This window comes from Ursus maritimus, unplaced genomic scaffold (assembly GCF_017311325.1).
Source record: "Ursus maritimus isolate PB19 unplaced genomic scaffold, ASM1731132v1 scaffold_19, whole genome shotgun sequence".
Lineage (NCBI taxonomy): Eukaryota > Metazoa > Chordata > Mammalia > Carnivora > Ursidae > Ursus > Ursus maritimus.
Window position 1 is genome coordinate 34,382,859 of NW_024424341.1, and position 18,400 is coordinate 34,401,258.

Here is an 18,400-nt window from a genome sequence, read left to right on the forward strand (position 1 = left end):
GGGGGGGGGTGTCTTTTTGTGGCCCATCAGTACATCATTGGTTATACTTGGAGAATTTATTTTTATTTTTAAGAAAGTCATTGAATACCTAGTACATGTTGACCACTGTGATAACATAGGGATATAAGAACAGTATCTGTGCATAAATTGTCACTTCATATTCTACTAAGAGAATTTTTTAAAAAGATTTATTTATTTATTTATTTATTTATTTTAGATGGGGGGAGGGGCAGAAGGAGAGGGAGAGAGAATCTCAATCAGACTCCCTGCTGAACACGGGGCTCCATCCCAGGGCATTGAGATCATTACCTGAGCCAAAATCAAGAGTCAGACACTTAACCGACTGAGCCACCCAGATGCCCGTCTACTAAGGGAATTTTTAAAAAAGCAATTCAGTCAACAAATACAATCACTTTTGAACTGAAGGAAACAGTGAAAAGGCTGAGATAAAGATTAATGGGGTGTGTGATTTGGGATGGGGGATGGTGCAGGTTGGGTCCCCTGGGAAATGGACTCTGAGGCAGAGCCTGCAAGGTGTCTCCTCGGGAGTGTCCGGGGATGTGCACTTGGGGGAAGGGGAGAAGGAAGCAGGCCGGTCAGTCCCTTGTCAGAAGCATCCCCCACAAGAGGTAGAGGACGTCTGCTTCATTTATTTTTTTAAAGATTTTTATTGCTTTATTTGAGAGAGAAGAGGGGGTGGCAGAGGGAGACAGAGAGAAGCACAATCCTGTGCTGAGCATGGAGCCCGAAGAGGGGCTCAATCTCGTGACCCTGAGATCACCACCTGAGCTGAAACCAAGAGTCAGCCGCTTAATCACCTGAGACACCCAGATGCCCGGGACATCTACTTTAAACACAATAGTCAGGAAGGTCTCTCTGAGGTGGTAACATTAAGCTAAGGCCTGGAGGATGAGAATAAGCCAACAAGGCCAAAAACAAAACAAAACAAAACAAAAAGAGAGAGAGAGAGAGATAAAGAAATATTGTATGTGTGAAGGTCCTGAGGTAGGAAAGAATTTAGTATGGATACCTCTGACATGAGCCACTAAGAATAATAAGTTAATATTCTTTTTCCTCCCGGAGGTACGTCTTTTCTAGGTTCCTAATAACTGACTGCAGGTTTCCTCAAGCCACTGGGTGCTTCCAGTGCTGGGCTGGAGAGGCACTTGTTAAATATTTAGAAATTTGGGGAGCTGATTGTTAAACCATTGGCAGCTTAACAGTGTCTTAGCTCAGGTTGCTGTAACTAAATCCCACAAACTGGGCAGCCTATAAACAAGAGCAATGTATTTCCCACAGTTCTGGTGCCAGCAAGGTCAGGCTGGGGGAATGGCTCTTTCCAGGCGGCTGGCTGCTGATTCTCCTAGTATCCTGCCCCCCCCCCCCAACCCCTGGCAGAAGGAGAGCAGCCTAGCTCTATGGACTCTTCTGGTAAGAGCACTAATCCCATGCACGAGTCTCCAACCTCATGACTTAATCACCTCGGAGGCCCCGCTCCTAATGCCATCACATTGGGATAAGGGTTTTATTTATTTAATTTTTTTTAATGTTTTTTTATTATATTATGTTAGTCACCATACAGTACACCCCCAGTTTCCGATGTAAGGCTCGATGATTCATTAGTTGCGTATAACACCCAGTGCAGCATGCAATACGTGCCCTCCTTACTACCCATCACCGGCCTATCCCATTCCCCCACGCCCCTCCCCTCTGAAGCCCTCAGTTTGTTTCTCATAGTCCATAGTCTCTCATGTTTCATTCCCCCTTCTGATTACCCCCCCTTCCTTCTTCCCTTCCTTCTCCTACTGATCTTCCTAGTTCTTATGTTCCATAGATGAGAGAAATCATATGATAATTGTCTTTCTCTGCTTGACTTATTTCACTTAGCATTATCTCCTCCAGTCCCGTCCATGTTGCAGCAAACGTTGAGAACTCGTTCTTTCTGATAGCTGAGGAATATTCCATTGTATATATGGACCACAGCTTCTTAATCCAGTCATCTGTTGAAGGGCATCTTGGTTCCTTCCACAATTTAGCTATTGTGGACAGAGCTGCTATGAACATTGGGGTGCATATTTAGGGTTTTAAAATACAAATTTGGGCGACTATTATTGCTTCAAAGCCTTTGAGGGGACAGAACTAAGGAATATGTGATGTTTAGAAAGGGGAAAATAAATCATGAATTTGTCCTGATACTTTCAATTGAAATTTAAATATTTTCTTTCTTTATTTGAGAGAGAGTGAGTGAAGGCGAGCGAGAGCACGAGCGGGGGGATGGGGAGGGGCAGAGCGAGAGGGAGAAGCAGGTTCCTTACACGGGGCTCAGTCCCAGGACGGCAGGGTCGTGCCTGAGCTGAAGGCAGACACTTAACTGACTGAGCCACCCAGGCGCCCTTCAATTCAAATTTAAGATGACAAGACTTTTACTGAACTCCTTTGATGCTGAACATCTTGGTTCCTAATAATTCAGCGTAATACTTCATTTGCTTTATTGCTGATACTCACATGACAGTTCAAAATAATAAGAATTACAATAATAATAAGGCTAACGAACGCAATTTAAAATTTTCGTCAGTCTTCACAATTTTAGCTAACAAGTGCAAAAGAACTGACAGAAGTAGAAAAAAAAGTGTTGTTGTTTTTTAATCTTGAATGAAATGTGAACAGAGGCAACAATCATTACTGTTATTCATGGAAGCTAAGCCTCATGTGAAAGGTCGATGGGGAACTTGGAATTATATGGTTGGGTTGACAGCACCTGAATTCTCTGATCAGTCGTCATCATGAAAAGTGGGACACGACTCATCCTTGTGTCTTTTGGCGGTGCAGAAAGGAGGCACCCCAGCACCACCTACAAGGCAGTCCTGGGTGGGGGGGAGTGAACCTAAATCGAACGAAGCCTCTAGATCTAACTTTACCAGAAATACAGAGGACAGAGGAACAAATTAACGGACAGCACAAGGAAGCAATTCGGGGAATTTAGGATGTGGGGTATTCAAAAGGACAAGCGCCGTGGTGTCTTCAACAAATAAATGTCCTGGGAAAAGGGAATAGAATTTTGCAGAACAGATGAGACTTAAGAGACATGAAAACCAAATGTGATGTGTGGAACTTGTTTGCACCCTGAATCAAATAAAAAAAATAGTTTTGAAATAAACAGGGAAATTTGAATACACCCTGGGTATTAGATGACATTAAAGAAGAATTGTTCATTTTAGCAGACTTATAATGACCATATACTTGGGTTTGAAAAGTCTGTGTCTATTGTTGGTGTATACTGACATATTTATAGGCTTATGGATAACATGATATTAAGGGGGGGGAATTTGGGGCGCCTGGGTGGCACAGCGGTTAAGCATCTGCCTTCGGCTCAGGGCGTGATCCCGGCGTTATGGGATCGAGCCCCACATCAGGCTCCTCTGCTATGAGCCTGCTTCTTCCTCTCCCACTCCCCCTGCTTGTGTTCCCTCTCTCGCTGGCTGTCTCTATCTCTGTCGAATAAATAAATAAAATCTTTAAAAAAAAAAAAAAAGGGAGGGAGGAATTTGGTTTAAAATGCAGGAAAAAGAAAAAAAGTGTGTGGGGAGGAAATAGATAAAATATTGATAATTCTTATAGATGGAAGACAAGTACATAGTCCATTATACAATCCTCTATTTTTTTGGTAGGGAATAGTTTTTAAAAAATTAAAATGGCAAGGAATGGTAAAAACATGAGCATTCTAGGCAGAAAGTCCAATGTCATCAAAGATGTGGGTAAGGAAGCACAAGGGACATTCCAGGTATGGCTCTGTGTGACATTCAGCATGCACGTGGAAGGACGGGGGAGATAAACTTGGAAACGTAGATTAGAACCAGATCATGTAGTCTTTGCTGCTGGATTTAAGAACCTGAATTTTATCCTATGGTCACTGGAAACATTTGAGGCTGCGAAGCAGAGGAAAGGTAAGCTCAGGGACAGAAGTGGGCACTGTGGGCCAGACAGATGGCAGGAGGGGGCTAGCAGGCTGGGGAGGAGGAACGGTGAGTGCAGGGAATACATACAGAGCAAGGTGACGATAAAGGTGATGGTGCCTGATGCCTCCATTTAATTAGCTGGGCGTTTTGTCACTTGGCAAATATTTACCGAGCAACTACGGAGTGCCCAGCACTGTTTTGGGCACAGGGCATAGAACAGGGAACTAGACAGCACAAGAGAGTCCCTGCCTGATCGAGGTGACCTTGTTCCTTCTCTTTCTTGCCTGTATTCTTCTCTGATGGAGTGTTTACTGAAGAAGGGACTTGGAGTTCCCTGTAAATATAAGCTATGGCCATAGTTTCTAGAACTTCCTATGTTTAACATTCACCACTCTGTATTGTAATGATTTATCTAATGTCTGTCTTGCTCCTGGGTCAGCATATCTCAGCTTCGGCACTACTGCCATTTGGGGCAGGATGATTCTTTGTGGTGGGGACTGACTGCCCTGTGTGCTACAGAGTATGTCAAGCAGCATTTCTACCATCTACCCACTGGATGCCAATAACACCCTCAGAGTTGTGACAAACAAAAATGCCTCCAAATATTGCCCAATATCCAGGGGTACAAAGTCACCATCAGTTGCCTGCCTCAGATCAGTGTTTCTCAACCTTGACTGTACACTGGAATCATCTAGAGAGCTTTAGAAACTGTTGCCAGTCCTTGGCCCCATCCCAGACTAATTAAACAACACTGTCTGCACACGGGGCCTGGGCACTGACATTTTTTTAGAGTGTCCCAGGGATTCCAGTGGGACTTGGGATTGAGAAGCTCTGTCTCCTAGGTAGCAAGCTCCATGAAGGTGAGGAGATGTCTCCCTTTTATGGTGGTATTTCTAGGACCTAACACAATGATCTCTGAATGAATGATGTATGTGCAAATGAGTAAATATGTAGAGAGACAGGAAGACATGTAAAAGTGGCATTTGGGGACAGCTAGGGCACCACCTTTTTTTATGGTCATGGATACTAACTGTTGGATAGTCTTCTTCCTATTTTCTGTCTTCGTGCGAAGGTGGGCATGAAATAGGGATTAAAAAAAAAAAACTACTCTCCAAACATCTGCAAAGACACCCTTAGAGGAAATGGGACTGAGAAGTCTTGGCCCAGTCCCCTAGTACTGCCAACAGGGAGTTTTCCCACCCTAATCTGGATACTTCAGTTCCCTCTTTCTAATAACTTCTGGTCCTGGCCAAGGATTTCTGAAATTCTGATCATTTCAGCTGACTGCACATTCCCACCAGCATCAGTCTCAGGGACGTCAGACTTATGGAGAGTCATGTCCGTTGTTTCTTAACTGGTATAATCTCAACGATATAATATGAAATTTTGGACAATTGTGATGTCATCTTTGGCTGCACCTGGGAAAGCATATCCCCAACTTGGTAGCAATCTGATGGTGGGCTGAGCTGAGTTGACCTGGCTCTTTTTGTCATGAGATGCAGAAAAGGAGATACGGAGACAGTTGTCAACATCTTAGGATGGAAGGCAAGGGTACTGAATGGAGGTGAGGATCAGAAGAGAAGACATCAGTGCTGGGTAACTGCAAGGAGGGGGTTGCCAGTTAGGAGAATAAGGAATTCCAGAAGGTGAAGCAATCAGTGACAGACTGGGGGTGGCAGCAGGTAAAGTTCAGGAGAGGCATCGGGACTGGACTGTAGTCTGGGAATACAACCTCTTGTTCAAACCCAGCAGAGTTTGACTGGTTGCTTATTTTGTGGCCAGGCCAGGAGCTGTTCCCTCATACACCCCTGAGAACAAAGCATTGCATTTTCCCTTCTGGAAGAGGAGCTCTCAGTAGTTTGTGCTGTTGCAAGACGACAGGAGTCTGTCCTCTGTGAAGGGAGCTGGCACCAGTGATGGGGACCCTTCTCCGGCAGACAGCTCTCATCATTGGTGTCCCCACTTTGTGCATCCTCCTCCCCTCACCCACCCTACCCAAGGTGCTCAAGGAGACAACAACTCATAGCAGTAAAAGAACATGGCTTTAGAAAGAGCAAATCTGGGTTCAAAAGACAATTCTGGGCACGCCTGGGTGGCTCAGGTGGTTGGGTATCTGCCTTTGGCTCAGGTCATGATCCCAGAGTCCTGGGAGTGAGCCACATGTCAGACTCCCTGCTCAGTGGGGAGTCTGCTTCTCCCTCTCCCCCTTCCCTCTGCTTGTGCTCGCTCTCTCATCCTCACATACTCTCTCTTTCTCGCAAATAAATAAATAAAATCTAAAAAAAAAGAAAGACAGACAATTCTGGCATATCCCAGCTGTGTAACTTTTTGGCATCTCAGTTGCCAATCTTAAGATAGGAATAACAATAATATTCATTCATAAAGGTTATGTTCCAGGAAAAATGCATTGATTTCCATTAAAAAATTGACTTTTCCCAAGGCCTCACCACCCAACAATTATTACCCTTTATGAATGCAACAGGCACAGGAGGTGGGTGTTGGTGGTACAATTGTCAAGTATTTACCCTTCTTGGATTTGGAGCTGAGCCTTAAATGGCCCTCAGGGAAGTCTTAAGTGCACTAGAGTCTTATTTTATTTATCTACCATTTTATCATACCCTGATCTATTTTATAGGGAACAGGCAGTGTCAACATGAGAGTGGCAATCTGATGGACTGCTTAAGTCTTAAACAAGGGAGAGGAAAGTCCTTTCCTCCTTAGTTTTCTGCAGGTTTCAAGATAAACAGGTCTTGACCCAGATGACCTTTGTAAGTGGGACAAAGCACACTAGCGGTTGGCTTGAAAGGCTACAGGGGTGGGGCCGGTATCATTAGTGAGGAATGCTGGCAGTGGCCCCGTGCCCAGCACGGAGCCCTGCTCTGAGAGTATGGCCCATGGAAGGGAGCAACCATCGGGATCCTCGCCTTCAACTCTTGGGCTCCTTGTAAGATATGCAGGCCTGGAGTTGGCCCATCTCCTGGTTAATCCAGAGAAACCACTGACCTGGATTCCCAGGTGAAGTCACCTGATTCTAAATGTGAATTTAGATTTCTACAAAATACCCTGTGCAAGCAAAATGCATATTCAGACCATGTCTTCTAAACATACATAACAGATTTTCAGTTTGCGTTTGTGCATTCCACTAAGAGCGAACATCCCAGATGTTTATATCCTGAGCCCTGCCTAGGTTCCAACCGAATTCTGCCATGTCCCAGCTGAATGACTTCATCCTCTTGTGTCTCACTTTCCTGCTCTGTAATTGGTGACAGTAAAAGGACTTCCCTCTCAGAGTGGTTGGGAGGATTTAATGAGTTAGTATGTGGAAGGCTGGCTGGAACTTGGTAAACATGGAAGGCCCCCGCCTTGTCTTTGGGATTCCAGAGTACAGAATGGTTATCCTGTCTCAACAGGGAACGGCTCTTTCCCGGGGCCCTCTGATACCTGCACAGGCCCACACCCTTAACACAGCAGGGCTAAGACAGCCTGATCGTTAGCACTGTAAATCACAGAGGAAGTCTGGGTTAGAGTCACACTTCTGATAACAGCCACTTACAATGTGCTGGGTCTTGTGTAAGACATCCTCTGTGTGTTACCTTGCGACATCAGCCTGGGAGGGAGGTACTGTCACAACCCCACTTCCCATACAGATAAGTGAAGGATCCACACAACTCCATGGAACATTCCTGAAGGCTCATACCTAAAAGAGGCAGATGAAGACAGCCTGGGTCTTAACTGAGATGTTTAGCTGATTCTCACTAGACACAAATTCCCCATCTACCAGTATGTGCATGTAAAGACCTGAAAATCAGGAAGGATGACAGTTTTATTAAAAAAAAAATCTATATAATAATTACTGGGAACAGGCACTGCTAAGAACATCACAAATATTAACTGATATAGGTACCATTATTAAGCCCATTTTATAGATGAGGAAGCCGAGACACAGGGAGGCTAAATAAACTGACCAGGGTTGCACAGGTAGGGATGGTGGGACCCAGGCTCACCACAGGGTCTCTATGCTATGCTTCCTTACAGGTAAGGACAAGCAGGTGGCCGCCTATGAACTTCGGCTTTATTAATTCACTATCGAATAAAAATAAATACAGATTTAGTAAGGAGAGACTTTATTTGAAAGGGTTATTGTGGGGGATGGAATTATTGCAGTATGGGGAACACTCTGACTATAGGTCTGCAAGTATCTTAAGAGTTAGACGAAGAAAGAATGTTGCTTTCATAGGGGGGAGTAAACCTGTCCCCACAGAACCAGGTTAGGGGAATTGGGATGGACAGGAGTGCCATGACCAGACAGCAGAGGAGAGAATGTTCTCCCTGTTCTCAGGAGGGGCTTTGTGCTGGCTCAGGCTGAGGGTTGGCCAGGACCTGGGGAAAGGAGAAAATCTGTACGGAAGTTTAATTAACAAGTATTTTGTTCCAATGATTCATTGGCACCAGGCAGTTCGGCTAGTCATTTATGAAGCAATGAATGGAAGTTAGGAGGGCTCGGGTCTGGTCTTATCATTGGTAAACAAGGAGGTCGTCCATGAGTCTTATCTAAGTCACATGGGGAAGGTGACTTCTTTGCACTAAGGTGTTTCCCAAAACACAAAGAGTAGGGGTATTTCTGTCTGCCGTTTCCAGGATCACAGGGCCTGGCAGAGATCAATGTGTCATCACTCAGTTTGCATCCAGTACAGACACACCTCCTTTTAGTGTGCTTGGCTTTAGTGTGCTTTGCAGATAATGCGATTTTTACAAATTGAAGATGTGTGGCAGCCCGGCACTGAGCAAGTCTATTGGCCGCATTTTTCTAACAGCATCTGCTCACTTCATGTCTGTGCATCCCATTTGGGTAATTCTCACAATATTGCAAACTTTTTCATTACTATTTTATTTATTATGGTGATCTGTGATCAGTGATCTTTGATGTTACTATTGTAATTGTTTTGGGGTGCCACAAAGTGTACTCATATAAGACGGCAAACTTAATTGATAAAGGGTGTGTGTGTCCTGACTGCTCCATTAAATATCTGTTCCCCCATCTCTCCCCCTGTCCTTGGGCCTCCCTATTCACTGAGACTCAACAGCATTGAAATTAGACCAGTCAGGAGTCCTATGATGGCCTCTCAGTGTTCAAGTGAAAGGAAGAGTCCCCCATCTCTTACTTTAAGTCAAAAGCTAGAAGGGATTAAGCTCAGTGAGAAAGGCACGTTGAAAGCTGAGACGGGCTGGAGCCAAGCCTCTTGCACAAGTTAACCAAGTTATGAGTGCAAAGGGAAAGTTCTTGAAGGAAATTAAAAATGCTACTCTAGTGAACACACAAATATTAAGAAAGTGAAACAGCCTTAGTGCTGATGTGGACAAAGTTTCAGTGATCTGGATAGAAGGTCAAACGAATCACAACATTCACTTAAGCCAAAGCCTAATCCAGAGCAAAGTCCTAACTCTCTTCAGTTCTGTGAGGGATGAGAGGTGGGGGAGCTACAGAAGAGAAGTCTGAAGCTAGCAGGGGTTGGTTCAGGAGGTTTAAGGAAAGAAGCAGGCTTTACAGCCTAAAAGTGCACGGTAAAGCAGCAAATGCTGGCGTAGAAGCTGCAGCAAGCTCTCCAGAGATCGAGCTGAGACAAGGAAGGCAGCTGCCCTGAACACAGAGTTTCGCTCAACAGCTGGACTGGTGTAGCTAGAGAGGAGAAGTCAACGCCTGGCTTCAAAGCTGCAAGGAACAGGCTGACTCTCTTCTTAGGGGCTAATGCAGCTGGTCACTTGAAATTGAAACCAGTACTCATTTACCATTCTGAAAATCTTTGAGCCCTTCAGAATTATGCTACATCTACCCCGCCTGTGATCTATAAATGGGACAAGAAAGCACGGATGATAGCACATCTATTTACAACAAGGTTTACTGAATACTTTAAGCCCATTGTTGAGCCTTATTGCTCAGGGGAAAAAAAAGTTTTCTTTTCAAAAGAACTTTTGCTCGATGACAACACACCTGGTCACCCAAGAGCCCTGATGGAGATGGACAATGATATTAATGTTGTTTTCATGCTTGCTAACACAACATCCATTCTGCCTCCCATGGATCAAGAATTAATTTGGACTTTCATGTCTTATTATTTAAGAAATACATTTTGTAAGGCTAAAGATGCCCCACAAGTAGTGATTCCTCTGTTGGATCTGGGCAAAGTCAATTGAAAACCTTCCAGAAAGGATTCACCATGCTAGATGCCATTTAGAACATTCATGATTCATGGGAAGACGTCAAAATATCAACATTAACAGGAGTTTGGAAGAAGTTGATTCCAACCCTTATGCATGACTTTGAGGGGTTCAAGACTTCAGGGGAGAAAGTCACTGCAGATGTGGTGGAAAGAGCAGAAGAACCAGAATGAGAAGTGGAGCCTGAAGATGGGACCGCATTGCTGGGATCTCACAAAAAAACTCTCAAGGGGTAGAGGAGTTGCTTCTTATGGATGAGCAACGAAAGTGGTTTCTTGTGAAAGTGGTTTCCACTCTGGGTGAAGACGTTGTGAAGATTGCTGAAATGACAACAGCGGATTTAGAATAAGACATAAACTGAGTTGATAAAACGGCAGCAGGGTTGGAGAGGATTGACTCCAATTTCGAAAGAAGTTCTACTGTGAGTAAAAGGCTATTAAGTAACATCATGTGAAACAGAGAAATTGTTCTCAAAAGGAAGAGTCAATCGATGTGGCAAGCTTTATTGTTACCTTATTTTAAGAAATTGCCACAGCAACCATCACCCCGCTTGGTCAGCAGCCATCAGCTTCGAGGCAAGACCCTCCAACAACAAAAAGATCACGACTTGCTGAAAGCCCAGATGATGGGTATCATTCTCTATCAAAAAAGCATTTTTTCAATGAATGAATTTATTTTAAGCAGGCCCCCACACCCAATGTGGGGATTGAATTCACAACCCTGAGATCAAGAGTCGCATGCTCTCCTGACTGAACCAGCCAGGTGCCCCATTAAGCTATTTTTGAATTAAGGCATGTACATATTTTTTTAGACATAATGCTTTTGTATATTTAATAGACTTCAGTATAGTACAAACATAACTTTTATATGCACTGGGAAACCAAAGCATTCATTTGATAGCTTTACTGTGGTTTGCATTACTGTGGTGGTCTGGAACTGAACCCACAGTATCTCTGAGGTTTGTCCATATCTATTATATGCCAGGCTCTTCCTAGGAAATTTCTCCAGAGAGAGTTAGGTCCTGGATTCACGAAGCTGGTCAAAGGCACTACCTTCAAAAATATCTTCCGGATTGTTCTCTGCTCAGAGAACATGGGGTCAGGATCAATGTGTCTCCTTTTTCTCTCATTTAGCATGAAGTTTTCAAGATTCACCATTGCTGGAGTGTGTATCACAACTTTATTCCCTTCTATGTCTGAATAATATATCACTGTATGAATACACCACCTTCTGTTTATCCATTCATCAATTGATAGACATTTGGGTGGACAACATTTTCTCACCTTTGTCTGTACATACCCTGGCTGAGTTTATGTGCTGCATGGAACCAAGGGCCACAGCCTTCATCTCTGCCCTGCAGAACGATTCTCTGTGCAGAGAGGGAATGTGCTAGCACCTGGTAGGACACAAACCTGTCAGGGGAACTGGAAGCTTTAAAATTCATGCCCCAATATGTCCAGCGTGACAACAGGAAGCAGAAGCAAAGGGTGTGGTACTTTACAAGTGGGAGGGGCCCTCCATGAATGCCTGGCCTCACCCAGCAGAGCTGTATAACCCAGCTCCTGACCTTCACTCCAATCTGGTTCTAAGTTAGTTATTCTTAAGTTAATCATACCCTTCTTTGCGGGTCCACAAGAGGACCATTCTGGAGCTGGCTTCCCCATACCTCCTGTCTCTACTTATACATGTAAAGGAGAAGTTGGCTGGTCCAGCAAGATGAAGAGGCATGGACTTGGGTTTAGGCTCTAGCAAAGAGTCCAAGTCCACTCTGACTATCTCTGTGACCATGGTCTCTCTCCTTTTCAGGTTTCCCATGTGTGAAATGGGAAAGGTAATCTTGACTGTTGATACTTGGAGGATAATTTTGCAAGACGTTGTAGATCACCAGTGCCACTGGGGTTTCCAGAAAAGGGTTGCACACATTGTACCCACTATCTCACGAACTTGCTATTGTCCAGGATCTGGCCTCATCACTGTAGACTCAAGTTGGATTTGTCCAACTGTAGGTCTATTTGTACAGGGCAAAGCCACATTCCCTGGGCTCACGAAACTGTTATACACCTATATTATTTTATGTTGGAAGAACCATAATTCTAATATGCTAATTTACACCAAGGCAGAGATTGTCACATGGCCCAGATGCACGTGTGCCCCAAATGCCACTGTCTGTTCCTCTGGCCAGGCCCAGATGGTGAACTATGCATACACAGGGGCCTGTCTCCTGTGCACAGATGCACATGGACACACAAGGAGGAAGGAGATGGAGCAAAAGTTAAATGCAATCAGCATTATTTATAGTAGCCAACTCATGGAAGCAACCCAAGCGTCCATTGATAGATGAATGGATAAAAAAGATGTGGTGTACAAACACACACACACACACACACACACACACACACACACCCACACACACACCCACACACACACACACACACACACACACACACACCACGTGTACACGCTGGAGTATTATGCAGCCATAAAAACCAGTGAGAGCTTGCCATTTGCAACAACGTGGATGGACCTAGAGGGTATTATGCTAAGTGAAATAGATCAGACAGAGAAAGACAAATACCATTGGAGTTTACTTATATGTGGAATCTAAAACACAAAACAAACGAATAAACAAAAAATCAGAAATAGATCCAGAGAACAAAGTGGCAGCTTCCAGAGGGGAGGGGGCTGGGGGCTGGGCACAATGGGAGAAGGGGAGTGGGAGGTACAGGCTTCCAGTTATGGAAGGAGTGAGTCACGGGGATGAAAGGGACAGCATGGGGAATGCAGTCAGTGGTATTGTAATAGTGCCGTGTGGGGACAGATGGTGGTCATACTTGTGGTGAACGTAGCCGAAAGTATAGAGATGTGGAATCTATATTGTACACCTGAAACTAATGTAACTTTGTGTCAACTATAATTTTTAAAAAGTTAAATGCAATCAATTATAGTAACTAGGTGCTTTCATTTCATAATAGGGGTACCTGAGGAGCAGGAGTGCCCATACTTTTTGCCAAGGCTGACACTCTTTCTTGGGCAGTGCTCGCACACACCAGCCACATTGGCTTCTCTGTTGTACCTTTCTCGACACTTATGGGGCTAACCAATCTCCATTCTAATGGGAATGACCTTTAAAAGAAGAGAAATTAAGGGTGTCTGGCTGGCTCAGTTGGTTAAGTGGCCGACTCCTGATTTCAGCTCAGGTCATGATCTCAGGTTCTGGGATCAAGCCCCACATTGGGTTCCCCACTGAACAGGGAGTCTGCGTCAGGATTCTCTCTCTCCCTCTGGCCCTCCCCCCCCCATTTGCTCTCTCTCTAAAATAAATAAATCTTGAAAAAAATAAAAGAAGAGAAATTATACAAGAAAAATAATTACTTTCTTATAGTGAAATGGAAGACATTATAAATCAGACCCCCTCCATCCTGCCTCTCCTCCCAAGGGCAACTTTCACATTTCCATGCAGACAGGTAGAGAATTAGCTCCCTCCCTTTTTGGAGGGTCTAAGTTGGATTCTATATAACAAGTGCTATACTGTAACTTATTTTGCTTAACAAGATATTGTGGAGCGATATCCATGCTAGTTTATATAGTTCTTCCCCTTTTTTAAAAATTGCTACATCATATTCCATTATAGGGACCGTAATTTATGTCATCATTTTCCTATTCATGGACATGTAGGCTAGTCCCTTCTTTTGCTGTCATATACAGTGCTGTAAAGAACATCGCTTATGTGTCTCTGAATATATGTTTGTTCTCTGGGACAGAGAGTGAGACTCTTTGGGGCAAAAGATATGCACATTGAAAATGGTCATAGATTTCAGTCCTTTACATTTATCAGCAGTGCGTGTGAATGCCTGTTTCTCTATCCTTTTGTTTTATTTGTTTGTTTATTTATTTATTATTTGAGTATAGTTCACACAATGTTACCTTAGTGCACAACTTAGTGATATGGCAAGTTTATACATTATATTATGTTCACCACAAGTTTAGCTCCCATTTGTCCTGTTACAAATATCACTAACTGCATTCTTTATGCTGTGCTTTTATCCCCATGACTTATTAATTTCCTAACTAGAAGTCAGCACCACCCATTTTGTCCAACCACCCCCCTGTCGACAACCATCAGTTTGGTCTCTGTATTAATAGGTCTGATTCTGCTTTTTGTTGGTTTACTCATTGTTTTTCTAGATTTCAGTTATGAGTGGAACCATTTGGTCTTGGTCTTTCTTAGTCTGACTTCTTTGACTTAGCATAGAACCCTCTAGGTCCATCCATGTGGTCTCAAATGGCATGACCTCATTCTTTTTTATGGTTGTGTCATTATTCCTCTGTGTGTGTGTGTAACATATTTTCTTTATCTATTCATCTATTAATGGACATTCAGGTTGCTTCCATTTCTTGACCATTATAAACAATGCTGCAATAAACATAGGGATGTGTATATCTTTTCAAATTAGTGTTTTTGTTTTCTTTGGGTAAATACCCAATAGTGGAGTTATTGCATCTATGGCATTTCTATTTTTAATCTTTTGAGGAACCTCTATATTGTTTCCACAGTGGCTGCACCAATTTGCATTCCCATCAACGGTGCATGCATGTTCCTCTTCCTCCACATCCTCACCAACACTTGCTATTTCTTGTCATTTTGATTTTAGGCATTTTAACTGATGTAAGGTGATATCTCATTGTGGTTTTGACTTGCATTTCCCTGGTGATGAGTGATGGCGAGCATCTTCTCATGTGTCTGTTGGCCATCTACATGTCTTCTTTGGGAAAATGTCTATTCAGTGCCTCTGCCCATTTTTAAACCAGACTGTTTGATTTTTGGTGTTGAGTTTGTCCTTTTGCCTTCTGATGGTAATCATCCTCCTCTTAGGGACAGTAACACTTCCATTGAGCTTACAAGCAGGTCTTGCTAGCTTGGAAGTCAGATGGCTTTTCTGATCACTTACGTATTGATCCTTGAGTTGATTGTCAGTGTGCTCTCTGATTTCCTATATATTCCAATTCTCAGGTAGATGCCTGACTATAGCCCCTGACTGCTGATAAGAGAGACCCCTCAAGGTTTACGGTAGAGACCACATGACACAGCCAATGTGAAGACGGTTTCTAGGGACACATCAACTGTTACGTGTTTATTCTGCTATGACTCAATGGGTGATTTTTAGGTCCATGTTGCCTTCATTCAGAATTTCAGATATCTATTTTTTGCACTTGTGGGCGTAAAATGACTTGTCCAGGGTCCATCATATCCTGCAGACTGGGTTGGGTAAACTCCCATCTCAAATTTTGAGAGATATTTTACAGATTATGTCATCCACTTATTTACGCAAAGCAATACATTTAGGGCTTGCTTCTGGTTTCTGTTGCAAGCTTCTAAGGTCGATGTCTGCTCAATGGTTTGGGAGAAGGCCATCGTGAGGGGGAAAGGTCTGAGGAGATGAGACGTGCAGGTAGGTACGAGCCACCACCTTTCATAACCTAGAAGGAACTCGGAAGCCTTTTGGTGTTGACTTGTGTCCACTCTGAAGCAGGACCCGGCATTTTGTTAGATTCCTAAAACCCCAAACCAACTCCAAAGTACTGATTTGTAATGAATGACTCACTGAAGATTTTATGGAGTGATGGAGGTTACATCAAATATGACACAACAGGGGCGCCTGGGTGGCACAGCGGTTAAGCGTCTGCCTTCGGCTCAGGGCGTGATCCCGGCGTTCAGGGATCGAGCCCCACATCGGGCTCTTCCGCTATGAGCCTGCTTCTTCCTCTCCCACTCCCCCTGCTTGTGTTCCCTCTCTCGCTGGCTGTCTCTATCTCTGTCGAATAAATAAAAATAAAATCTTTAAAAAAAAAATATGACACAACAGAGATTAATAGAAAAATCTCCAGTAGATGTCTTCGTTCTCCCTCCTCCTTAGGTCTTTGGCCACCAACCAGTCCTAGACCATCCCTCCGTCAGCAATTCTCCTTCTACTTATGCCACCATTCCAAATTCTACCTTACTTTTCTTCTTTTTATACAGAGAAATATGTATAAAATGGGCTTCTCTGCCCATTTTCCCACTTAGCAGATAAAGAAACTTCCTCAAGTCCCACCCTCTCCAGAAAACCTGGAGAATCATACACCGTATGCAGTGTTTTCTTTATTAATTTCTCCTGCCACTTGGGTTTGAACCCACTTTGTATTGCCTTAACCCCTTGCAGGTGGCGATTCCGGATTTGGCCATGCTGTGTCCAAATATCTGGATGAGCTCGGCTTCACAGTATTTGTGGGAGTTCTGGATGAAAAGGGATCAGGAGCAGAGGAATTGCGCAGGACCTGCTCCAAGCACCTCTCTGTGCTCCAGATGGACATCACTGACCCGCAGCAGATAAAAGACGCCCACAGCAAAGTGGTGGAAAAGGTGCAGAACAGAGGTACTGCCTTCACCTGTCCAAGCCCTCAACTGCCCCCATGCTCCTCACAAATGACCGACACTGGTTCCAGCCTCTCCTTACCGCTCCCCGCTAGTCCATTCTGGCTGCCGACCACACCTTGAGGACACCTGTACCGGGCCCTATCACATGCCAGAGCCTCTTGCAGACATAAAGGTGGTATGCGTGAGTCAGGAATGGCCCATCCTCAAAGAACTTGAAGAATTTTTAACCCATTCGTCCAACATCTGCTTGGTCACTCTCCCGTTACTTACCCTCACGCCCGCACCCCTCATTGCTTTCCTCCCACTAATATTAACATCAGACTTAAAAAAAAAAAAAAGTTTAACAATCACTGTCTTCCTTTAGCCACAGTTGCTTTTCTTCCCCTTCCTTTGTAGTCAAGCTCTTTGGAACCCCACTGCCCTGTTTTTACTTCTTCACCTTCAATCCCATATTGGCTAACTGGACTGGCCGAGCTAATAAATATCATCCTGAACACCAAGCTCTTTACCTCTCAGCAATATTAAAATGTGTTCATTACCTTCCCTTGTCTTAACTTTGGGGTCTCAGTCCCCTACACTGCCTCCCTAGTTCTCTGATCATTTTTCTGCTTTTCCTGCATGAACCCTTTCCTCCATTCCTCCCATAGTTGTGAATGTTTCCAAGGGCTCCATCCCCAAACTTCCCACTCCACATTACCTGGGCTAAGCTGTTCTCTCTCAGTGCTAGGAACTCTCAACACAGCTGCACATTAGAATCACCCGGGGAATGTCTAAAAATACCCATGCTTGGGCCCAAGAGGGCCTACATAACTTGGAGGACCCTGCTGAAAATTATGTGGGGCCCCTTGTTTTAAAAAATGATTAAGACTTTAAGATGATGCTAGCAGAAAATCAAAACAAGCATGAGGCCTTTCAGAAGCACAGGGCCCTAGGTGGCTGCACAGGGGCACACCCATGATGCCCACCCAGCCTGGGCGCCCTCCCCCAACCAATTAAATCAGTGTCTACATGCAAGGACTCAGCTGATCCTGCAATAAGGGGGCTGCTACTATTGCTCTCCTTTTGCTAGGAATGTCAGCTGTAAAGAAGATCCTATTTGGGGGTCCAGGCCTCAGTATATTTGGGAGCTCCCTAGGTGATGCGGATATTCTGCCATAGTTGAGAAACAGTGAGATGTATGCCAGTCGCTTCCAAATCTGTATTACCAACCTAGCCCTCTTCTCAACATCTGGACTTCTATGCATGTAAAATTGTCTTCCAGGCATCCCACCTCAGTTTGTCAAAACCTGACCTCATTATCTTTTCCCCTGTTGCTGGTCTGGAAATGAGCTTAACCCTGCTATATCCCACAGCTCAGACGCTGGTACTGCCATCTAGTCTGTCATCCAGGCCAGCAGCCTGGGGGTCCCTGAGACCTGCAGCTTACCCTCAATCACTGAATCCTATTGGTCCTGAGTCCTTCAGTTCTATCTCCTAGACCTTTATCATCCCAGTCCCTTTCTGTCATCGCCAGGCTGCTATGGCTTAGTGCAGGCCTTCACCTTCCACCCGCACCCCCTCAATAGCTTTCCTTTCCCATTACTTTCCAATGGACAGTAATCTTTATAGTGTGCACTTTTACAATGTTGCCCATCTCCTAAAAACCCTTGGACATACAGGGCCTCCATATCTTGGGTTCCTCCCATGAGCCAGGCCTGTGGTAGGTGTTTTGCTTTCTCTCACTGAATGGTTCAGTGGTTCTCTATCTGCCACCAAATAAAATCAAACATCTTCACAAGGATTTGAGGGCTTTCAGGATAACAGCTCTGGCCAA

At 44.2% G+C, this 18,400-nt stretch overlaps 1 protein-coding gene and 1 long non-coding RNA gene across 2 annotated transcripts in view; one reads left to right on the forward strand and one right to left on the reverse strand.

The window, feature by feature from the left end:
• Positions 1 to 18,400, forward strand: part of HSD17B2 (hydroxysteroid 17-beta dehydrogenase 2) — a 77,260-nt gene that overhangs the window by 27,221 nt on the left and 31,639 nt on the right. Inside the window, exon 2 of the mRNA XM_008689781.2 lies at positions 16,373 to 16,585. Within this exon, the coding sequence (XP_008688003.1) occupies positions 16,373 to 16,585 (213 nt within the window). The remainder of the gene's footprint in view (positions 1 to 16,372; positions 16,586 to 18,400) is intronic.
• LOC121103446 lies at positions 9,837 to 11,580 on the reverse strand. The gene is made up of 2 exons (XR_005835658.1): positions 11,472 to 11,580; positions 9,837 to 10,492 (listed from the first exon to the last, which is right to left on the reverse strand). It is a non-coding gene; the product is annotated as an uncharacterized LOC121103446 (long non-coding RNA).